The sequence below is a fragment of the Bombina bombina genome, chromosome 4, assembly GCF_027579735.1.
Source record: "Bombina bombina isolate aBomBom1 chromosome 4, aBomBom1.pri, whole genome shotgun sequence".
Lineage (NCBI taxonomy): Eukaryota > Metazoa > Chordata > Amphibia > Anura > Bombinatoridae > Bombina > Bombina bombina.
This window is the reverse complement of record NC_069502.1, coordinates 481,871,199-481,893,613: the sequence shown is the minus strand read 5'-3', so window position 1 is coordinate 481,893,613 and position 22,415 is coordinate 481,871,199. Positions and strand designations below refer to the sequence as shown.

Genomic DNA, 22,415 nt, shown 5'->3' with positions numbered 1-22,415 from the left:
TTGATAATTCTATAAGGAGAATATATGAGTTGAATGAACCTTTTGTGAGACATTTTCAGATGTGATGTTATGTAATGCCCTGTATTTAATACAATTTTGTAAGACAAATCATAAATATATATATATATGTCTTTTTTCATTTATAGATGGCTCATTATTGTTTAAGCAAATGCCTATGGTGGAGATGGATGGATTAAAGATTGTACAAACTAAGGCAATTCTACATTACATAGCAGCAAAATACAACATGTATGGAAAAGACATTAAGGAGAGAGCATAGTAAGGACTTCTGTCTGTTTGTTAAGTTTATTATGTGTTGCTTTTTCTTGTGCAAGCTCATATGCACCTATCCCTCTTCCTTTTATCTCTGTTGTCCTGATTGATATAATTAAATTAAGTCTTTAATTAATTATTGCATTTATTCCTACAAATTTCTAATTTGGAGCAATGTACTGCATGGCTAGCGCAATCAATCAAAATCTATCACTTTACAAGCAGATCGCATTAACAATTTGTCTTTCTTCTCTTGCTATCAGCAAGTGGTACCCAGGTACTGAACCAAAAATGGGCTGGCTCCTGATCTTACATTCTTACTTTTTCAAATAAAGATACCAAGAGAACAAAGAAAATTGATAATAGAAGTAAATTAGAAAGTTGCCTAAAATTGCATGCTCTGTCTGAATCATGAAAGTTTAATTTTGACTTGACTATCCCTTTAAGGGTATCTTAATAAGATTGGCTATTGGCTAAGAGGTGGAAATGTCATCTGAATGAAAAAATAGCATTTTGCCGTGGGTGGCTGGAGGCACTCAGCTCGGCATAAGCTGCAGGCAAATAAAGGAACTTTCAGCATGAAGTTTTTTATACTTTATAACTGAAAGTCCCCTTTATTTGTAGCACTGGTAAATCCTAATGTTTCAAAAAGGCTAGGATTTACCATCACTTTAAAGGGATATGAACCCCCCCAAAAAAATATTTTGTGATTCAGACAGAGCATACAATTTTTTTAAAAGTTTCCAATTTACTTCCATTGTCAGATATGATTCATTCCCATTATATTATTTGTTGAAGAGAAACCTAGGTAGGAATCTGGAGCACTACATGGCAGGAAATAGTGCTGCCCTCTAGTGTTCTTGCAAATGGATAACATTCTTGCGAAACTGCTGCCATATAGTGCTCCAGATATGTGCATACTCCTAGCTTTTTCAACAAAAGATACTAAGAGAACAAAGATAATTTGGTAACAGAAGTAAAATAGAAAGTTGATTAAAATTGCATGCTCTATCTGAAGCATGCAAGAAAAAGTTTGGGTTTCATGTCCCTTTAAATTCAACATTTCACTGTTATAAATAAAACAACATTGCATCATATGTTAATTATTTATTTTGCCTGATTTTTCTGTAAAGTGCCTCTGAATATTGTTTTAGTTCTACTCCATTTAGAGTGGCTAGATTGCATTGATCACAATTAAAGGGATACTAAACTTAATTTTCTTTCTTTCATGACTCAGATAGAGCATGCAATTCCTCCTGTTATCAATTTTTCTTTGTTCTCTTGCTATCTTTATTTAAAAAAAACAGGAATGTAAAGCTTAGGAGCCGGCCCACTTTTGGTTCATAACCTGGGTTTACGCTTGCTTATTGGTGGCAAAATGTAGCCAACAATAAGCAAGTGCTATCCAGGGTGCTAAACCTAAAATGTCTCCTATGCTTCACATTCCTGATTTTTTTTTAAATTAATAATAGGAAGAAAGTAGAAAGTTGCTTAAAATTGCATGGTCTATCTGAATCATGAAAGAAAAAATGTGGGTCTAGTGTCCCTTTAAAGCGACAGTCAACACCAGAATAGTTGTTGTTTAAAAAGATAGATTATCCCCTTATTACCCATTCCCTAGTTTTGCATAACCAGCACAGATATAATACACTTTTTCTTTCATGTAAATGGCAAGAGTCCATGAGCTAGTGACGTATGGGATATACATTCCTACCAGGAGGGGCAAAGTTTCCCAAACCTTAAAATGCCTATAAATACACCTCCCACCACACACATACTTTAGTTTTACAAACTTTTCCTCCAATGGAGGTGGTGAAGTAAGTTTGTGCTTGATTTTTATGATTTCTTCTATGATAAATGCTTCTAAGCATTCTGAAGCCCAATTCCTCTCAGAGTACAGTGTTTGTCAGAGGGACGTGAAGAGAGTATTGCCTGTTGATTTTTAATGTTTTCACTCATAAGAAATCTTTTCAAGGGTTCTCTGTTATCGGTCATAGGGATTCATCTCCTACCCCCCTTTTCAGATCGACGATATACTCTTATACCATTACCTGTGCTGATAGTTTTCAGTACTAGTTTGGCTGTGTGCTATATGTGGATGGGTGTCTTTGGTAAGTATGTATCATTATTTAAGACACTCTCAGCTATGTTTGGCACTTTATGTATTAATATAAAGTTTTAAATATATGTATTTACTTATATGTGCCATGAGTCAGGTCAATGTGTATTTCCCTTTGCAGTCTAACAGTTTCAGTATGAGAATCATGTTTTAGGAAGTTATTTTTTTATTTTTTCGTACCTGGGGTTTAGTCTTTTTTTCCAATTTGACTTGTTTTTTTTCCTTAAATTTTGCGGGCAAATTTAGGCTCGCGAGGGCGCAAAACTCTGTTATTTATTGCGTCATTTTTGTCGCAAATTTTTTTTGCCGTAAATTTGCGTCTATAGTGTCGCAAGTGTTATCATCCCCTGCGTCTTTATTTGACGTTTGTTTGGCGCAGAATTGCGCTTGTTATGATGCGAGTTGCGTCATTTCCGGATGTTGTTTGGCGCCAAAATATTTTTTTGATTATATTACCCCACTTCCTTTGTGCTCCCTGCTTTCTTTATATTCTAAAGGGCTATGCTGTTTGTTTTTTCTGCTTATTTAGCATGTGCATTTTTTCCCATTCCTGAAACTGCTATATGAGGAAATTGGATATTTTGTTTTAATGTTATTTTTCTTTTACATTTTGCAAGATATCTCAGTCTGATCCTGTCTCAGAAGCTACTGTAGGATATCATTTGTATGCCGACGACACTCAAATCTACTTCTCTGCACCAGACCTATCTCCTTCCTTGCTAACCTGTGTCACTAACTGTCTTTCTCACATCTCTTCCTGGATGTCCTCTCACTACCTCAAGCTAAATCTCTCCAAAACTGACCTCCTCATTTCCCCCCTTCTTCCAAAATCTCCACCCCCAATCTCTCTATAACTGTCGACAACTCCATCATTACCCCTACCCCGCATGCCCGATGTCTCGGGGTCACATTTGACTCAGATCTTTCTTTCGCTCCTCACATTCAGTCCTTGGCTAAAGCTTGCCGCTTCCACCTTAAAAACATCTCTAAAATTAGACATTTCCTTACACAAGACACAACTAAGATTTTAATCCATCATTCTCTCCAGCCTCGATTACTGCAACTCTGTCCTCTCTGGTCTCCCCACCTGCCGCCTAGCTACTTTACAATCCATAATGAATGCCTCTGCCAGACTCATCTTCCTTACACTTCGCTCTTCATCTGCTGCACCTCTCTGCCAATCCCTTCACTGGCTCCCTCTTGTATCTAGGATCAAACACAAAATTCTCACTCTGACATACAAAGCCCTCAACTGCACTGCTCCCCCTTTATTTCAGACCTTGTCTCCAGATACTCTCCCTCCCATCCCCTTCACTCTGCTCATGACCTCCTACTTCCTCCTCTCTTGTTACCTCATCACTAGTGATGTCGCAAACCTAAAATTTTGCTTTCGCGAATGGCGAACGCGAACTTCCACAAAAGATCGCGAACCGGGCGAACCGCCATAGACTTCAACAGGCAGGCAAATTTTAAAACCCACAGGGACTCTTTCTGGCCACAAAAGTGATGGAAAAGTTGTTTCAAGGGGACTAACACCTGGACTGTGGTATGCCGGAGGGGGATCCATGGCAAACTCCCATGGAAAATTACATAGTTGATGCAGAGTCTGGTTTTAATCCATAAATGGCATAAATCACCTAACATTTCTAAATTGTTTGGAATAACGTGCTTTAAAACATCAGGTATGATGTTGTATCGTTCAGGTAGTGTAAGTTTTTTTTTTTTTTTTTAATGTACACTACTGTTTTAGCAGATATGACTTGCACTGGTGTGACACTGTGCCCTGGCAGGACCTGGAACGCACACGTGTGAGGGAAACTGACTGCTATTATTTCACAGTAAAAAAAGGTTGTTTTTTTTTTTAAATGTATGTACACTACTGTTTTAGTAGATATGACTTGCACTGGTGTGATACTGTGTCCTGGCAGGACCTGGAGCGCACGCGTGTGAGGGAAACTGACTGCTATTATTTCACAATAAAAAAGGTTGTTTTTTTTAAAAATGTATTTACACTACTGTTTTAGCAGATATGACTTGCACTGGTGTGACACTGTGCCCTGGCAGGACCTGGAGCGCACAGGTGTGAGGGAAACTGACTGCTATTATTTCACAATAAAAAAGTTTTTTTTTTTTAAATGTATGTACACTACTGTTTTAGCAGATATGACTTGCACTGGTGTGACACTGTGCCCTGGCAGGACCTGGAATGCACACGTGTGAAGGCAACTGACTGCTATTATTTCACAGTAAAAAAAGGTTTTTGTTTTTTTTAAATGTACACTACTGTTTTAGCAGATATGACTTGCACTGGTGTCACACTGTGCCCTGGCAGGACCTCAAACGCACACGTGTGAAGGAAAATGACTGCTATTATTTCAAATTAAAAAAAGTTTTTATTTTATTTTAAATGTACATTACTTTTTTTAGCAGATATGACTTGCACTGGTGTCACACTGTGCCCTAGCAGGACCTCAAACGCACACGTGTGAAGGAAAATGACTGCTATTATTTCAAATTAAAAAAAGTTTTTTTTTTTTTTTTTTTTTTTTTTTAAATGTACACTACTGTTACACCAGATATGAGTGGTGGCACTGGGCAAGTGGGCACAGTATACACTGTGAGCCTGAGCTGGCAGGCAGGCTGCAATTAGATTACACAGGAAAAAAAAAAAAGCAGACTGATGTTCTAGCCCGAACTATTCGCGGCAGAACTGTTCGCGACATCACTACTCATCACATTCCCATTTACAGGACTTCTCCAGACTGGCTCCCATCTTGTGGAACTCTCTGCCTCGCTCCACAAGACACTCCCCTAGGTTTGAAAGCTTCAAGTGCTCCCTAAAGACTCTACTGTTCAGAGATGCATACAACCTATGCTAACCTTACTTTATACCAGTTCCTCTCCTCCATTGCTATCCCCTGAACCTCCTTAGCATGTAAGCCTAAGAGTCCAGCTGTTTGTAGATCACCTTCTTAAGAACTGACTACAACAGTGCAACTCTTGGCAGGGCCCTCTACCCATTTGATCCCTATATACATATTTTGTTGTATTCCGCATTTGTTTATAGCGCTGCGGAATCTGTTGGTGCTCTACAAATAACCGATAATAATAATAATAATAATAATAGGAACCATGCAGCCTGAACACAGTTCTACCAAAGCTAAGTGTATCTGTTGTAAGCAAGCTGAGATTATATCTCCGGCTATATTATGTAACAGTTGTCATGATAAGCTTTTGCATGCCGATAATGTTTCTATTAGTACTAGTAAGCACCTGTTGTTCCCTCAACATCTAATGTACATGATATCCCTGTTGATATGAAAAATTATATTGCTGATGCAATACAGAAGGCTATGTCTGCTATTCCACCTTCTAATAAACGTAAAAGGTCTTTTAAAATGTCTTATAAAACTGCTGAAATTTGTGATGACCGACAATATACTGAAATTTCCTACTCTGAAGAGGCCCTCTCTGTTTCAGAAGATCCTACTTCAGACATTGAAATTGATAAATCTTCTTATCTTTTTAAGATTGAATATATTTGGTCTTTGTTGAAAGAAGTATTGGTTACTTTGGGTATTGAGGAGTCTGATCCTCTTGATAACAAAACCAGTAAACGTTTAAATTCTGTTTTTAAACCTTTTGTGATTACTCTTGAGGTTTTTCCTGTTCCAGATGCGGTTTCGGATGTGATTGCTAAGGAATGGTCTAAGCCTGGTACTTCTTTTAATCCTTCTTCTAGGTTTAAGAAGTTATATCCTTTACCAGTGGCTAATTTGGAGTTTTGGGGAAAAGTCCCTAAGGTTGATGGGCCTATTTCTACTCTTGCCAAAAGTACTAATAATTCTATAGAAGATAGTACTTCTTTTAAGTATCCTTTAGCTAGGAAGATTGAATCTTATCTAAGGAAAGCTTATTTGCATTCCGGCTATATTCTCAGGCCTGATATTTCTATGGCTGACGTGGCTGCATCAACTTTTTGGTTGGATAGCTTAGCACATCAGGAAACAGATCCTGATTTTTCTAGCATTGTTCATTTGCTTAAACATGCTAATCATTTTATCTGTGATGCTATTTTTGATATCATCAAGATTAATGTTAAATCTATGTATTTAGCTATTCTGTCTAGAAGAGCTTTATGGCTTAAATCATGGAATGCTGAAATGGGGCCCGATCATATATACGGCGCAGGTTTCGGAGTAAGCGTGGGAACCAGCGCCGCCCATAATTTCACCTCGCACATTGGGGTATTACATAAATCCCGCCGGCAGTTCCTAAAGTGCCGTAAGTCTGATAAACTTCAGACTTCCAGAAATGAGCGTAAATACAAATTTCTGGAATCGCCAGTGACTTACGGGACTTTAGAAACTGCCAGCGCCTAAGAAAAGTAAAGAAAATAACAAATCTCCTGTAAAAGTCTAACACGTCTCCCAAAAATAAGCCCGACATGTAAAACCCCTATATCCGCAATCCCACCCTCTCATTACTAATATTAAACTTATTAACCCCTAGACCGACAACCCCCCACAACGCAATATGCCTATTTAAACTATTAACCTCTATATTCGCCTTCAATCCCACACCATAAGTAATAACTAAATTATTAACCCCTAAATCCGCCAACCCCAACATCGCAAACTACCTATTAAAACTATTAACCCCTAATCCGTCATTAACCCCCAACGCAATAAACCTAATCAAGTATTAACCCCTAAACCGCCATAGCCCACATAGCCTATTAAATGTATTAACCCCTAATCTACCGCCGCCAACGTCACCGCCACTATAATAAAGTTATTAACCCCTAAACCTAAGTCTAACCCTAACCCTAACACCCCCTAACTTAAATATAATTTAAATAAATCTAAATAAAATTACTATTATTAACTAAATTATTCCTATTTAAAACTAAATATTTACCTATAAAATAAACCCTTAGATAGCTACAATATAATTAATAATTACATTGTAGCTATTTTATGATTTATTTTTATTTTACAGGCAACTTTGTATTTATTTTAACTAGGTACAATAGTTATTAACTATTTAATAGCTACCTAGTTAAAATAAATACAAATTTACCTGTAAAATAAATCCTAACCTAAGTTACGATTACACCTAACGCTACACTATCATTAAATAAATTAAATTAATTAACTACAATTACCTAAAATTAAATACAAATAAATAAAATAAACTAAAGTACAAAAAACCCCCATGAAATTACAGAAAATAAAAAAAAATACAAGAAGTTTAAACTAAACTAATTACAGCTAATCTAAGCCCCCTAATAAAATAAAAAAGCCCCCCAAAATAATAAAACTCCCTACCCTATACTAAATTACAAATAGTCCTTAAAAGGGCTTTTTGCGGGGCATTGCCCCAAAGTAATCAGCTCTTTTACCTGGAAAAAAAGAAATACAACCCCCAGTAACATTAAAACCCACCACCCACACACCCAACCTTACTCTAAAACCCACCCAATCCCCCCTTAAAAAAAACTAACACTAACCCCTTGAAGATCACCCTACCTTGAGCCATCTTCACCCAGCCGGGCAGAAGTCTTCATCCGATCCGGCCAGAAGTCTTCATCGAATCCGGGCAGAAGAAGTCCTCCAGCAGGGCAGAAGTCTTCATCCAAGCGGCATCTTCTATCTTCTTCCATCCGACGAGGAGCAGCTCCATCTTGAAGACATTGCAAAGCATCCTCTTCGTTCGACATCCAACTGCAGAATGAAGGTTCCTTTAAATGAAGTCATCCAAGATGGCGTCCCTTCAATTCCAATTGGCTGATAGAATTCTATCAGCCAATCGGAATTAATGTATCAAAAATCCTATTGGCTGATGCAATTATTAATAAGTATTTAATTACTATTGTACCTAGTTAAAATAAATACAAAGTTGCCTGTAAAATAAAAATAAATCCTAAAATAGCTACAATGTAATTATTAATTATATTGTGGCTATCTTAGGGTTTATTTTATAGGTAAGTATTTAATTTTAAATAGGAATAATTTAGTTAATAATATTAATTTTATTTAGATTTATTTAAATTATATTTAAGTTAGGGGGGTGTTAGGGTTAGACTTAGGTTTAGGGGTTAATAACTTTATTATAATGATGGCGACGTTGGCGGCAGCAGATTAGGGGTTAATACATTTAATAGGCTATGTGGGCTATGGCGGTTTAGGGGTTAATACTTGAATAGGTTTATTGTGTTGTGGGTTAATGGCGGATTAAGGGTTAATAGTTTTAATAGGTAGTTTGCGATGTTGGGGTTGGTGGATTTAGGGGTTAATAATTTAGTTATTACTTGCGGTGTGGGTTAGATGGCGGATACAGGGGTTAATAGACTTTATTAGTTATTGCGGTGGGGGATTGCGGTTGACAGGTAGATAGACATTGCGCATGCGTTAGGTGTTAGTTTATTTTTGCAGGCATTTTCAGGAGTTACGGTGCTCCCATACTCAGCGCAAGGCCTGCTACGGCTGCCTTTTATGGCGAGGTAAAATGGAGTAAGATTTCTCCATTTTCGCCACGTAAGTCCTTGCGCTGGATATTGCATACCCATGTTAGCCTTTGGGAGTAATAATTGCAAGCGACGGGTGAAATATACGCGCATAACGTGTATGCTATGCCGTATATGTAATACCAAAATCGCGTAAAATCTGGCGCCGGATGCATTTTGCGGCGATGCTGCCTATGTAATAGAGGCCATGGTATCTAAATCTAGATTACTATTTTTATCTTTCCAGGGTAATAATTTATTTGGTTCTCAGTTGGACTCTATTATTTCCACTGCCACTGGGGGGAAGGAAGTTTTTGGCCCCAAGATAAAAAAGTTTAAGGGTAAGTCTAAAGCTTCTAATCGGTTTCGTTCCTTTCGTCAGAATAGAGAACAGAAAACCACTCCTTCCCCTAAGGACTCTGGCTCCAATTGGAAGCCATCTTCAAGTTGGAATAAATCCAAGCCTTATAAGAAGCCAAAGCCAGCCCCCAAGACTGCATGAATGTGCGGCCCTCAATCCAGTTCAACTGGTGGGGGGCAGATTTAAATTATTTCAAAACATTTGGGCAGATTCTGTTCAGAATCAGTGGATTCAGAGCATTGTTTCTCAAGGGTATCGAATAGGTTTCAGAATAAGACCTCCTGTGAGAAGATTATTTCTCTCTCATGTTCCAACAAATCCTATGAAAGATCAGGCTTTTCTGAAGTGTGTTTCAGATCTGGAGCTTTCAGGGGTGACTACACCAGTTCCGCTTCAGGAACTGGGTCTGTTTTTTTTTTCAAATCTATTCATTGTCCCAAAGAAAGAAAATTCCTTCAGACCAGTTCTGAAGTTTTGAATCATTTTGTAAGGGTCCCAACTTTCAAGATGGTGACTATAAGGACTATTCTGCCTTTTGTTCAGCAAGGACATGTCCGCAATAGACTTACAGGATGCTTATCTTCACATTCCGATTCATCCAGATCATTATCAGTTTCTGAGATTCTCTTTTCTAGAAAAGCATTACCAATTTGTCGCTCTTCCATTTGGCCTAGCGACAGCTCCAAGAATTTTTTTGAAAGTTCTTGGTGCCTTTCTATCTGTAATTAGAGAGCAGGGTATTGCGGTGTTTCCTTATTTGGACGATATCTTGGTACTGGCTCAATCTTTTCATTTAGCAGAATCTCACACAGATCAACTAGTGTTGTTTGTTCAAAGATATGGTTGGAGGATCAATTTACCTAAGAGTTTCTTGATTCCTTAGACAAGGGTCACTTTTTTAAGTTTTTAGATAGATTCAGTGTCCAAGAGATGAATGAAATTGGTTTCAGCCTGTCAAAACCTTCAGTCTCGTTCATTCGCTTCAGTGGCTATGTGCATGGAAGTTTTAGGTCTCATGACTGCAGCATTGGACGCAATCTCCTTTGCTCGTTTTCATATGAGGCCTCTGCAGCTTTGCATGCTGAATTAATGGTGCAGGGATTATACTCAGATGTCACAATTGATATTCTTAAATCCCAGCATTCTACTCTCTCTGACATGGTGGTTAGACCATCATCGTATTATTCAAGGAGGCTCTTTTGTTCGTCCTTCCTGGACTGTAGTCTCAACAGATGCAAGTCTTTCAGGTTGGGGAGCTGTCTGTGGGTCTCTGACAGCACAAAGGGTTTGGAATCCTCTAGAGGCGAGGTTACCAATCAATATCTTAGAACTCTGTGCTATTTTCAGGGCTCTTCAGGCTTGGTCTCTATTAAAGAGAGAACTTTTCATTAGCTTTCAGACAGACAATATCACAACTGTGGCATTTGTCAATCATCAGAGAGGGACTCGCAGTCCTTTAGCAATGAAAGAAGTATCACGGATACTTTCTTGGGCGGAATCCAACTCTGCGATTCATATCCCAGGTGTAGACAACTGGGAAGCGTATTATCTCAGCCGTCAGACTTTGCATCCGGGGGAGTGGTCTCTCCATCCAGATGTGTTTTTTCAGATTGTACAGATGTGGGGTCTTCCAGAAATAGATATGATGGCTTCCCATCTAAACAGGTAACTTACCGGATACCTTTCCAGGTCCAGGGATTCTCAGGCGGAGATGGTGGATGCTTTAGCAGTTCCTTGGTCTTACCAACTTGCTTAGATTTTTCCGCCTCTAGTTCTTCTTCCAAGGGTGATCTCCAAGATCATAATGGAACAATCACATGTGTTTCTGATAGCACCAGCATGGCCTCACAGGTTTTGGTATGCGGATCTTGTCCGGATGTCCAGTTGCCAACCTTGGTCACTTCCTTTAAGGCCAGACCTTCTGTCTCAAGGGCCGTTTTTTCATCAGGATCTCAAATCACTAAATTTGAAGGTATGGAAATTGAACATTAAGTGCTTAGTCATAGAGGTTTCTCTGACTCAGTGATCAATACTATGTTGCAGACTCGTAAGTCTGTTTCAAGGAAGATTTATTATCGGGTTTGGAAAACCTATATTTCATGGTGTTCTCATAAAGTCTCTTGGCATTCCTTTTAGAATTCCCAGAATTTTTCAGTTTCTTCAGGACGGTTTGGATAAAGGTTTGTCTGCAAGTACTTTGAATGGACAAATCTCTGCTCTTTCTGTTTTATTTCATAGAAAGATTGCTAAATTTCCTGATATTTACTGTTTTGTGCAGGCTTCGGTCCGTATCAAGCCTGTTATTAAAGGGACAGTCTACCATAGAATTGTTATTGTTTTAAAAGATGGATAATCCTTTTATTACCCATTCCCGAGTTTTGCATAACCAACACAGTTATATTAATATACTTTTTACCTTTATGATTACCTTGTATCAAGGAACCTTCTTCCAGCCCCCTGATCACATGACTGTGACTGTTTATTATCTATTGTCTTAAATTTAGCATTATATTGTGCTAAATCTTAAATAACTTTCTGTGCCTGAACACAGTGTTATCTATATGGCCCACGTGTACTTTCTGTCTCTTTGTGTTGAAAAGAGATTTAAAAAGCATGTGATAAGAGGCAGCCCTCAAAGGCTTAGAAATTAGCATATGAGCCTACCTATGTTTAGTTTAAACTAAGAATACCAAGAGAAAAAAGCAAATTTGATGATAAAAGTAAATTGGAAAGTTGATTAAAATTAAAAGTCCTGGGGGGCGGAGCCAACTGTTGAGCTGAGAGGACGTTTGTATTCAGTTCTATGATCACAAGCCCAGTATTATATATCTTTAAACTAAGTTTTATCCATATTATAGTGTCCCTGAGGAGTCTAGAGGATTTATTTGACGCTGGTACAGATATCTAGGGGACAAACCTAGAAAGATTCTTTCATACCCGCTCCTACTCTGATGAGTGGCCTCTCACTGGGACCTAGAACTGGCTATACAAACTCTTGCTGACAATCTGCTCTCCGGAGGGTCGGGCTCAGCTCCAGAGTGACAGGGAGTTATTCTCTACATACTGAGAAGGGAAGATATCTGCTGTGGATTGCATCGCAACTGGTACAGAGGGGCCGGAGAGGAGACTACCCTCCCGAGAGCAGCACTTGTGACTAGTTACTGACAGGCGACTCCTAATCTTCACGCTGTCTGGCAGAGCTCTGGAGAGGGACCTACACTAGCGCAATATCCGAGTCTGGCATCAGATGAAGAGAAGATCTTGATGGGTCTGGATTGAGTTGTCCCTGCCTCTGGTAAGATCCCATGATACAGGAGCCTGACACTACTGCCTGCTAGTTACCCGCTTGACACCAGACAATAGGAGGCCTCTTGTACACTACGCTAGTTTGGGGGAAGCTCTCAATTTTTTTTCAGGTGGCCCTCTAGCAGGGATGACTTGTAATCTTGCCTCTGCAGGGAGTCTGTTTGGGGACATCTTGAAAAAGGCGCCAAAATCCACCATTTTGCTTCTTAGCCCCAGAACGGTGCAGCAGAATACCGACACTAATTTGCAAGTAAGTGAAGAAGCATACTATAGGGGAGAGATAGCAGAGACTGTTGGATGGAGGGAACACTAGGCTCACTGAAATTACACTGCTAAGACACTAGAGGGTTATATATGGAACTATTATCCTACCTTTTCTGCAACAGTGTCACAGGCCCTAAAAATCTATAACGACTATCACAGTGCTGTTTCCTGGAGCCTGAGCCTCTAGGGGAGTTTCTTAAACAGACTTATTTTAACTGAGCTAGCAATCATCCAGGGAAATAATCTTAAGATCCGGTACTAATACTGTTCACACTCCTTTGAAATTTGGGACTGTTGCTATGTTTAAAGATCAGCTCATAGATCCATAAAGGCTAATGTTCTAATATGTCTGTCTGAAGTGAGCCTCCCTATCCACCTATCTGCCACTTGATTAAATCATCTGAGCCTAGTGAGTCATAGAGGCTATAACCTAACTATCAGTATACCCACTGCATCTAACAGGTTATTGGCTCAGCTACAGTCACTCCTGCATTACCCCTTTGCTCTATATCCCAGCCAGTTACGTCTGTACTTTATTTGGGCTACCTGTATTTTCCCCCACTCTCCTCCATTTCCCACCTGTGGCTTACAGGTGGGTCATATCCTCAATACCTTTTCCCCACTTCGTTAACAGGAGACACTTCACCTGGAGAGTGGAGATTTACACTATACTGCTGGCCAAAGAAAAGTGATTCATCACTGCCCTCTTTCTATTAGCAGAAAGTAGGTGAGTCTGGGCTGCACTGCAGGAATGGCACACTAATCCTTCATATTGAGTAGGTGCCCCCCCCCCCCTGGCTTCTGCTATTTGCATAGAGCTTCTCTATACGTGCCGATTTTGGGACTTTGAGTACAGGCCATACAGCCGATATTCAGCCATATCTATCCTGATTTTGAATTACCCTGTTGTGGACCACTTTGGTGGTAAACCTCAAACTGACAGATTTCTCAGATGATGATTCTAGAGACTCACCCACCCCTCTAGGTGCAGTGGGATCTACCGGTTCACAGAACAGTGGGCGCTCAAACAATGAGGTCTCACTCATTGAGCTCATTAACTCTCTCTCAGCTAAGATGGATTCCCATCACGCATCACTCAAACAAGATATCAGGGTGTCTGTGGCGGATCTAAAAAGAGATATATTGCGTCTCTGGTTGAGAGAACTGATACACTGGAGCGTAAACATGAGGATTTAGAGACTGACCACAATAACTTACTGTCATATACTCAGAACCTGGCAGAGCAAATGTCTGAATTAGAGACGAAATTGGCTGATCTTGAGGACCGCTCAAGAAGAAACAACATTCGCATAAGAGGGATTCCAGAGAACATTATGCCACCTGACCTCCCAGACTTCCTCTCGGAGCTCTTTAAAGCTTTATTGGGCTCCTCCACTACCCAGGATGCAATCATAGATAGAGCACACAGAGCACTCAGTCCCCGCAAAGCTAATGCGGACCAACCAAGGGATGTCATTATCCGTTTGCATTATTTTACGTTCAAGGAGAAGATTCTCAGAGCTGCCTTTGCTAACAAATCATTACCTGAACCATATCAGATGATTCAACTTTTCCCGGATCTCTCCTCACATACACTGGCGAAACGGAGATCGTTCCATCCTATCACACAGTGTTTGAGATCCCAAGCTATCAAGTATCGTTGGGGCTTCCCAGTAAAGCTTTTTTTCCAACATAATGGGAAATCTTAATCTTAAAAGGGATGGACCTTTTGGAAAATCTTAATCTACAACAGCCCTCTACTTCCACCCCAGGAGATCGCGCTGGTTTAAAAAAACTAAGCGCGGGGGCTCCCGAATGGACCCCTCTTATTGGTCGCTCAGAGACTGGTCCCAAGAGAAAAGACCCTAATAGGCAAATGCCCAGATAACAGTATCCGTTTCTTGCTTTTATTGTGTATAGTTGCTCTCTCTTTTTTATGCCACGCACGAGACAGAACTCTTCAGGGATGACCCCTTCACAGAGACTTTGCTGCAGACGGAGAGCTCTGGCTCCTGATTAGAAATGTTATATAATTGAATTCCTTTGGGTTTGTACTATAGATAACAGTATATGTAATTTGTATTTTCACTGTCCATAACGGTGTCAAGTCTATGCCTCTCGTTGGTGGTGTTGCGATGCGCTGGGGGAGCACAGGTTCATGAGAACTGTGGGCCCTCGCCCCTGCTCTCCGGGCGTGTTGAGCGGCACTGATGACAGACATTTACTTGCGTGGCATTGGTGCACATGTCATGCATCTTAGAATTTTGTAGTCCTATGGGAGAGTTTTGTTGTTTTTTTGTTTTTTTATGGGATGATAAACACTGCATTAATTTGTGACAGTGCTTATAACAGTTTGCTATGTTTTGTTTGTCTTTCTGATGTATATTCATACCTTTTAGTCTGTGGAGTTGTCTTCCTATCTGTTGAAGTTCAGATCCTATACCAAGCTCTTTAACATACTTCCATTTTTTTCCCAGTAGTACATGGCCGGGGGTTAACTCACCCGCTCCCCCCTGCCCCTAAACTTACCTTAACGCCCTTATTTGGCCCTAGAGAGGTCTTACCTCAAATACCTTTAATTCCCCTTCTCTATAGTACAAGAATTTATACTCTGACCCTAACTTCTAGTAGCTTGTCACTAAGACGATGACATCTAATTCACTTTGATTCTCCTCATCTCTCAGCCTTCCCACCTATTTTAGCATGAGTAACCTTAGACTGAGATCAGTATTGGTACTAGGTAGAACTAGGGAAAAACTTCACTGACCTATTTCTGTATATAACTTGGCTCCGCCCCCTCCCATTCCACCCTTCTCCCCCCTCCTCCTTTCCTCCATTTCCAATTCCCTATATCTCCCATCTCTCCTCCCCTCCTTTGTCCTTGCCCCTTCCGTTGCTTACTCCGTCAAAGATGGAGTGGTCATGAGTGCAGTCTTTAATCCCCTTTTTGTCTATGGAGGGATCCCAAACCATATTAAAGCCCCCCCCCCCCAATACCAGTGTACCCTGCTTGAGCCTAACTGCTAATTTCAAAACTCTTTTCAAGAACGGAATCTGGCGAGTCCTTAAACCTGGGAAAGACCCTCAGCTATGTCAGAATTACAGGCCCATTTCGCTTATTAATGTGGATGTAAAACTATTTTCAAAAATACTAGCTAACAGACTTGCGACAGTAATCCCCACACTCATACACAAAGACCAGGTAGGATTTGTACCGGGTAGGGAGGGTCCATACAACACCCGACGAATACTAGCAATTTTGCATGATGCCAATAGACGGAGGGTCCCATTCTTGGCCCTGTCGCTGGATGCCGAAAAGGCGTTTGACAGGGTCAGTTGGGACTTCTTATGGGAAGCTTTAAAGATATTTAATATTCTGAAGCAATATATTACAGCAGTGCAAGCATTGTACTCTAGTCCGACAGCAAAGGTTTGTGGGGTGGGCTTTAGCTCTGACTATTTCAAAATCACTAATGGAACTAGACAGGGGTGCCCCCTGTCTCCTCTCCTGTTCACCCTGGCAATAGAGCCTTTGTCTCAGGCTATCAGGATTAACCCTGACATCTCTGGCATGCAGTTTGGACACTCCCAGCATAAAATTACGTTGTTCGTGGATGATGTCACCCTTCTCTTGACAAACCCAGTAATCGCTATGAAGGCGGTATTTGAGACTATAAATACATATAGCCAACATAGCATGTATAAACTTAATCTCACTAAAACGGAAGTATTGTGCCTTCATGTTCCTCCTCAGACTCTTATTACATTACAGTGTAAATATCCTTTTTAGTGGTCCCACAACTTAATTAAACATTTGGGTGTCTTCCTGAGCCCGGACTGAGCACAGTCATCTCAGCAAATTTCACTGAACGGCTAGCATAATTTGCAGCAATCCTGCAGGGTTGGGAATGTAGAGAACTGTCTTGGACGGGTAGGATAGCTGCAGTCAAAATGGCATTTCTGCCCAAACTTACCTACCTGTTCCGGTGCATATCTTATACAGTTCCCAGACCTATTTTAAATAAACTTTAAAGTTTGATCCCTATAATAATTCCCTATATCTCCCATCTCTCCTCCCCTCCTTTGTCCTTGCCCCTTCCGTTGCTTACTCCGTCAAAGATGTGGTCTTTTGTGTAACTGTGCATTATAACATAGGGGTACATTGTAGCCTCTTGCTAAATAAATTTTGTAAAGCGGTGCTTACCCGCTGACTATGCTCTAGGTGGTCCGAAGTAAAGCTATTGATATATTGCCATCTCTAGATATTTGACATTCCTCCTGGTTTTACAGTTGATAAGTTAACTACCGCCTGTTTCATTTAGAGAGCTTTTTTTGCTTTTTTCTCTCCCTCTTTTTTGTCTTCTCTTCCTCTCTTCTCCTTCCCTCATATACTACATACATATAATTATGGCCCTTTCCTTTCTTACCCATAATTTCCAGGGTTTAAATACTCCGGCCAACAGAAGCCTCTTACTCGCCAATCTGAGGCGTACCAGAACCAACGTAGAATTTATCCAAGAGACACACTGGAAACTAGATGCAAGTTATACTCTTAAACACTTCTCTACACTCCATAGATCCTCATACACTAGTAAAGCGAGAGGTGTAGCTATCTTAATTAAAGATGATATTGCTGTTGAAACATTACATGTGGAACAAGATTTAGAAGCTAGATACATAATAGTCATATGTAAGCTTAACAATCATATATACACACTGGTAAACGTTTATGCGCCAAACACTCGCCAGATTCCGTTCTTGAAAAGAGTTTTGAAATTAGCAGTTAGGCTCAAGCAGGGTACACTGGTATTGGGGGGGGGGGCTTTAATATGGTTTGGGATCCCTCCATAGACAAAAAGGGGATTAAAGACTGCACTCATGACCACTCCACCAGCTCCTTGGCTACAGCATTTATATCACTTATGTCGCTTTATGGTCTATACGATGTATGGAGGGCACATTTTATTCTAATCCACACAAATCCTTCTCCAGATTGGATTATTTCTTTACCGAGCCAGAGACTCTAGACACTATACATAGAGCGACTATAGAACTAGCAGCCTGGTCAGACCATGACCCGGTGTTAGTCTCTCTCAGTTTAAGCGTAGCCAGAAGTAGACCAAAATGGCGGTTCAGTGATTGGCCTCTTAGAGACAAGGTATCCCTTCAGAAATTCAGGGCATAGACCAAGGAGTTTCTCGATTTTAATGATATAGGGGACATCCCTGTAAAATATGTCTGGGCATCTTTTAAAGCCTTCACTAGAGGTCTGTGTATGAAACAAACCACTTTATCCCAAAGGAATTCGGGGAGATCACTTGCTGAAATGACCTGTGTATATATAGGGCAGCAGCCTCTATACAGAAGACGAACCCTACCAGTGAGGGAACCGTGCGGCTTGAGCATATTCGAGCTGATATACGGCGGCAGGAGCTCCACAGAACTCAAATCATGCTGACTAAACTTAGGCGAGTATTTTATACGTTTAACAACAAAACTAATGCACTTTTGGCATCTAAGCTACGTAATAGGTTAGCCCAGCGTCATATAGCCTCCATAAAGGTAGATGATCAAGTGGTAGCCGCACCTACAGACATAGGAAAATCATTCCGTCGATACTATTCATCATTATACAACATTGACCATCATAAGACTACTACACAGACTGATGGATCCTACCTGTCCTCGCTACGACTCCCGACTCTTGATGACGCTCAAAATCAATTCCTCTGCTCTCCCCTTACTTTGGAGGAAATTAAAAAGGGAATTTGACAACTCAAAACTAGCAAAGCTCCGGGCCCTGATGGGTTTACGGGACAGTTTTATAAACTGTTAGCAGAGATAATAAGCCATGTTCTTCTAAAAACGTTTAATTAATGGGCCAGATCTGGGAAAGCTCTTGGAGAGTTCTTAGAGGCCGAGATAATAACGATCCTTAAACCTGGGAAAGACCCTCAGCTATGTCAGAATTACAGGCCCATTTCGCTTATTAATGTGGATGTAAAACTATTTTCAAAAATACTAGCTAACAGACTTGCGACAGTAATCCCCACACTCATACACAAAGACCAGGTAGGATTTGTACCGGGTAGGGAGGGTCCATACAACACCCGACGAATACTAGCAATTTTGCATGATGCCAATAGACGGAGGGTCCCATTCTTGGCCCTGTCGCTGGATGCCGAAAAGGCGTTTGACAGGGTCAGTTGGGACTTCTTATGGGAAGCTTTAAAGATATTTAATATTCTGAAGCAATATATTACAGCAGTGCAAGCATTGTACTCTAGTCCGACAGCAAAGGTTTGTGGGGTGGGCTTTAGCTCTGACTATTTCAAAATCACTAATGGAACTAGACAGGGGTGCCCCCTGTCTCCTCTCCTGTTCACCCTGGCAATAGAGCCTTTGTCTCAGGCTATCAGGATTAACCCTGACATCTCTGGCATGCAGTTTGGACACTCCCAGCATAAAATTACGTTGTTCGTGGATGATGTCACCCTTCTCTTGACAAACCCAGTAATCGCTATGAAGGCGGTATTTTAGACTATAAATACATATAGCCAACATAGCATGTATAAACTTAATCTCACTAAAACGGAAGTATTGTGCCTTCATGTTTCCTCAGCTCTTATTACATTACAGTGTAAATATCCTTTTTAGTGGTCCCACAACTTAATTAAACATTTGGGTGTCTTCCTGAGCCCGGACTGAGCACAGTCATCTCAGCAAATTTCACTGAACGGCTAGCATAATTTGCAGAAATCCTGCAGGGTTGGGAATGTAGAGAACTGTCTTGGACGGGTAGGATAGCTGCAGTCAAAATGGCATTTCTGCCCAAACTTACCTACCTGTTCCGGTGCATATCTTATACAGTTCCCAGACCTATTTTAAATAAACTTTAAAGTTTGATCTCGGCATATGTATGGATGGGCAAGAGACCGCATATTAACACAATAGTTATGCAAAAACCTATAGATAGAGGAGGACTATCCTATACAAGTATTGTATCATACTATGATGCAGCTAGACTTTCTCAGTTGATGGGCTGGTCCATGCCAGCAACCAGCTTCCGTTGGCAGGAAGTAGAACAAGATTGGCTACCTAAAGGGATGGTGTTGTCCGATCTCCCATGGATTCCTCCTTACCTAAGAGCTAGACTACATATCACTCATCCCATACTTTTATATGCCCTGAAAAATTTGGACTCAAAAAGAGCACTACCGGGCTTGGCCCCACACCCTACACTTTTGTTTAAGGTGAGGACTATCTTAATCTCTCTTGCTGAAACACACATCCAAAATGGGCTGCAGCAGCAGACCTCCCAGTTGCAGAACTATATAGAGACAATAAGTTATTAGATTTTGCAACTGCAAAGGAGTTGTTTGAGTTATCAGAATCTTTATACTTTGAATACCTTCGAATTATTAGCCTTCTGTCATCATGGGGTATGAAGACAAATAGCCCTAGATCTCAAACCTCTTGGGAAAACAGATGGATGTTGGGTAGACCTCTTAGAGGCTCAATCTCCTTCCATTACCGTATCTTGACTACCTCGCCGGTACCTACCAAATTCAACCAGTATTCAGCCTGGGAAAGAGAACTACATTCTGCCTCGGATGCAACCATGGGGTTCAGGGAGCTGGTGGTTGCTAAAAAGACCCTTCACTACGCAACCCTATGGGAATTATATTATAAAATTACTGTTCGCTGGCACCTTGTCCCTACTGTATTATATCGATATTATAAGTCCTCTCCTATGTGCTGGAGGGGTTGTGGGAAATTGGGCTCATCAATACATATCTGGTGGGAATGCTCCAATTCAAAAGCCTCTGGAGATCAGTCTTCAATATACTTCACCACCTAAATATCAGCGTGCCTATGGGGCCAACACTAGGACTTCTCCACCATGGGACCTCAAGACTTACAATTACAGATAGATCAGTAAGGTTCTACATATTAATGGCCACAAAGTTGGCAATAGCAAGAGATTGGAAGCAGCCGACAGCTCCTTCTTTATCTAAAATTATAGATATTGTTGAGTTTATCAGAGACATGGAAATGTACATGTCCAAACTTTCAGGCAACTTGGAGCTCTATTATAACATCTGGCGAGTGTGGGACTCTTACAGAAAGTCGACTTAATAGACTTGGTGGTCCGAATTCCTTCCTACTTACACAGGTGTAGCTTTAACCAGGTAATCACCATATGGCCAGTATCGGTTATTCAGGCCAGCCAAGACCTAAAACTCCCTTACCCACCCTTTCTTCCTCCTCTATACCCTTTTTTTTTTTCTGAGTGAAGATGACATACATAAGGAGGTTGTAAATGATAGTGGCTTAGGCAATATACCCTATTATCAATGTTTGACCATATTAAACACTATTATATTATATTATTAAGTATTGATTGTTTTATTGTTATGGCTATCACACTCATAGGAGTAATACTGCGTGTATCAGTTGGTTCATAAAGGACCAGTGTATTAGCCATTGGTTAATAAGCTTTTTCTGACTAGTATAGTAAAACATAAGTTCCTAAACGTATCTGACAATATGATACTTTACACGTTTATTGTGCAATATATGGACTGATTGTATAACTTTGTACTAAATGACATCAGTGCCATAAAGTCAGTTGCACACTGTATATTATTCGGTCATATTTCTTTATGCTATCGTATGTATTCTTAATGGTTCTCAATAAAAGATTATTTAAAAAATAAAAAAAAAATTAAACAGTCCTATCTGAATAATGAAAGTTTAATTTATACTAGACTGTACCCTTTAAGTTTATTTCTCCTCCATGGAGTCTTAATTTGGCTTTTTGAAGGTTTTTTGCAGACTCCTCCTTTTGAGCCTATGCACTTCTTTGGATATTAAGCTACTTCCCTTGGAAAGTATTGGTCTTTTTGCGCTATCTCTTCTGCTAGAAAGAGTTTTCTGAATTGTCTGGCTCTCTATTGTGAGTCTCCTTTTTGATTTTCCATCCAGGATAAAGCTGTTTTGCGGACTTTCGTTTCAATTCTTCCTAAGGTGTGAATTCTAAGAACATTATTAGGGAAATTGTTGTTCCTTCCTTGTGTCCAAATCCTAAGCATTCGCTTAAAAAATCGTTACATTCTTTGTATGTGGTAAGGGCTTTGAAATACTATGTTGAGGCTACTAAGGATTTCAGGAAGACCTCTAGTCCATTTGTTGTCTTTTCCAGTTCTAGGAAAGGTCAGAAAGCCCCTGCCATTTCTTTGGCATCTTGGTTAAAGCTTTTGATTCATAAGGCTTATTTGGAGGCGGGACAGTCTCCGCCTCAGAGAATTACAGCTCATTCTACTAGATCAGTTGCCACTTCTTGGGCTTTTAAGAATGAAGCTTCAGTTGATCAGATTTGCAAAGCAGCAACTTGGTCTTCTTTGCATACATTTACTAAATTTTACTATTTCAATGTATTTGCTTCTTCTGAAGCAGTTTTTGGTAGAAAAGTTCTTCAGGCAGCTGTCTCAGTTTGATTCTTCTGTTTTTAAAAATAACTTATTTTTTGGATTTAATTTCTCAGCGTAAATAGATGTTTTTATTTTATCCCTCTCTCTCTA

The 22,415-nt window shown here is 40.1% G+C and overlaps 1 protein-coding gene across 1 annotated transcript in view; it reads left to right on the top strand.

The window, feature by feature from the left end:
• Positions 1-22,415, top strand: part of LOC128655445 (glutathione S-transferase-like) — a 121,455-nt gene that overhangs the window by 83,919 nt on the left and 15,121 nt on the right. Inside the window, exon 4 of the mRNA XM_053709067.1 lies at positions 147-279. Coding sequence (XP_053565042.1) covers positions 147-279 — 133 coding nt within the window. The remainder of the gene's footprint in view (positions 1-146; positions 280-22,415) is intronic.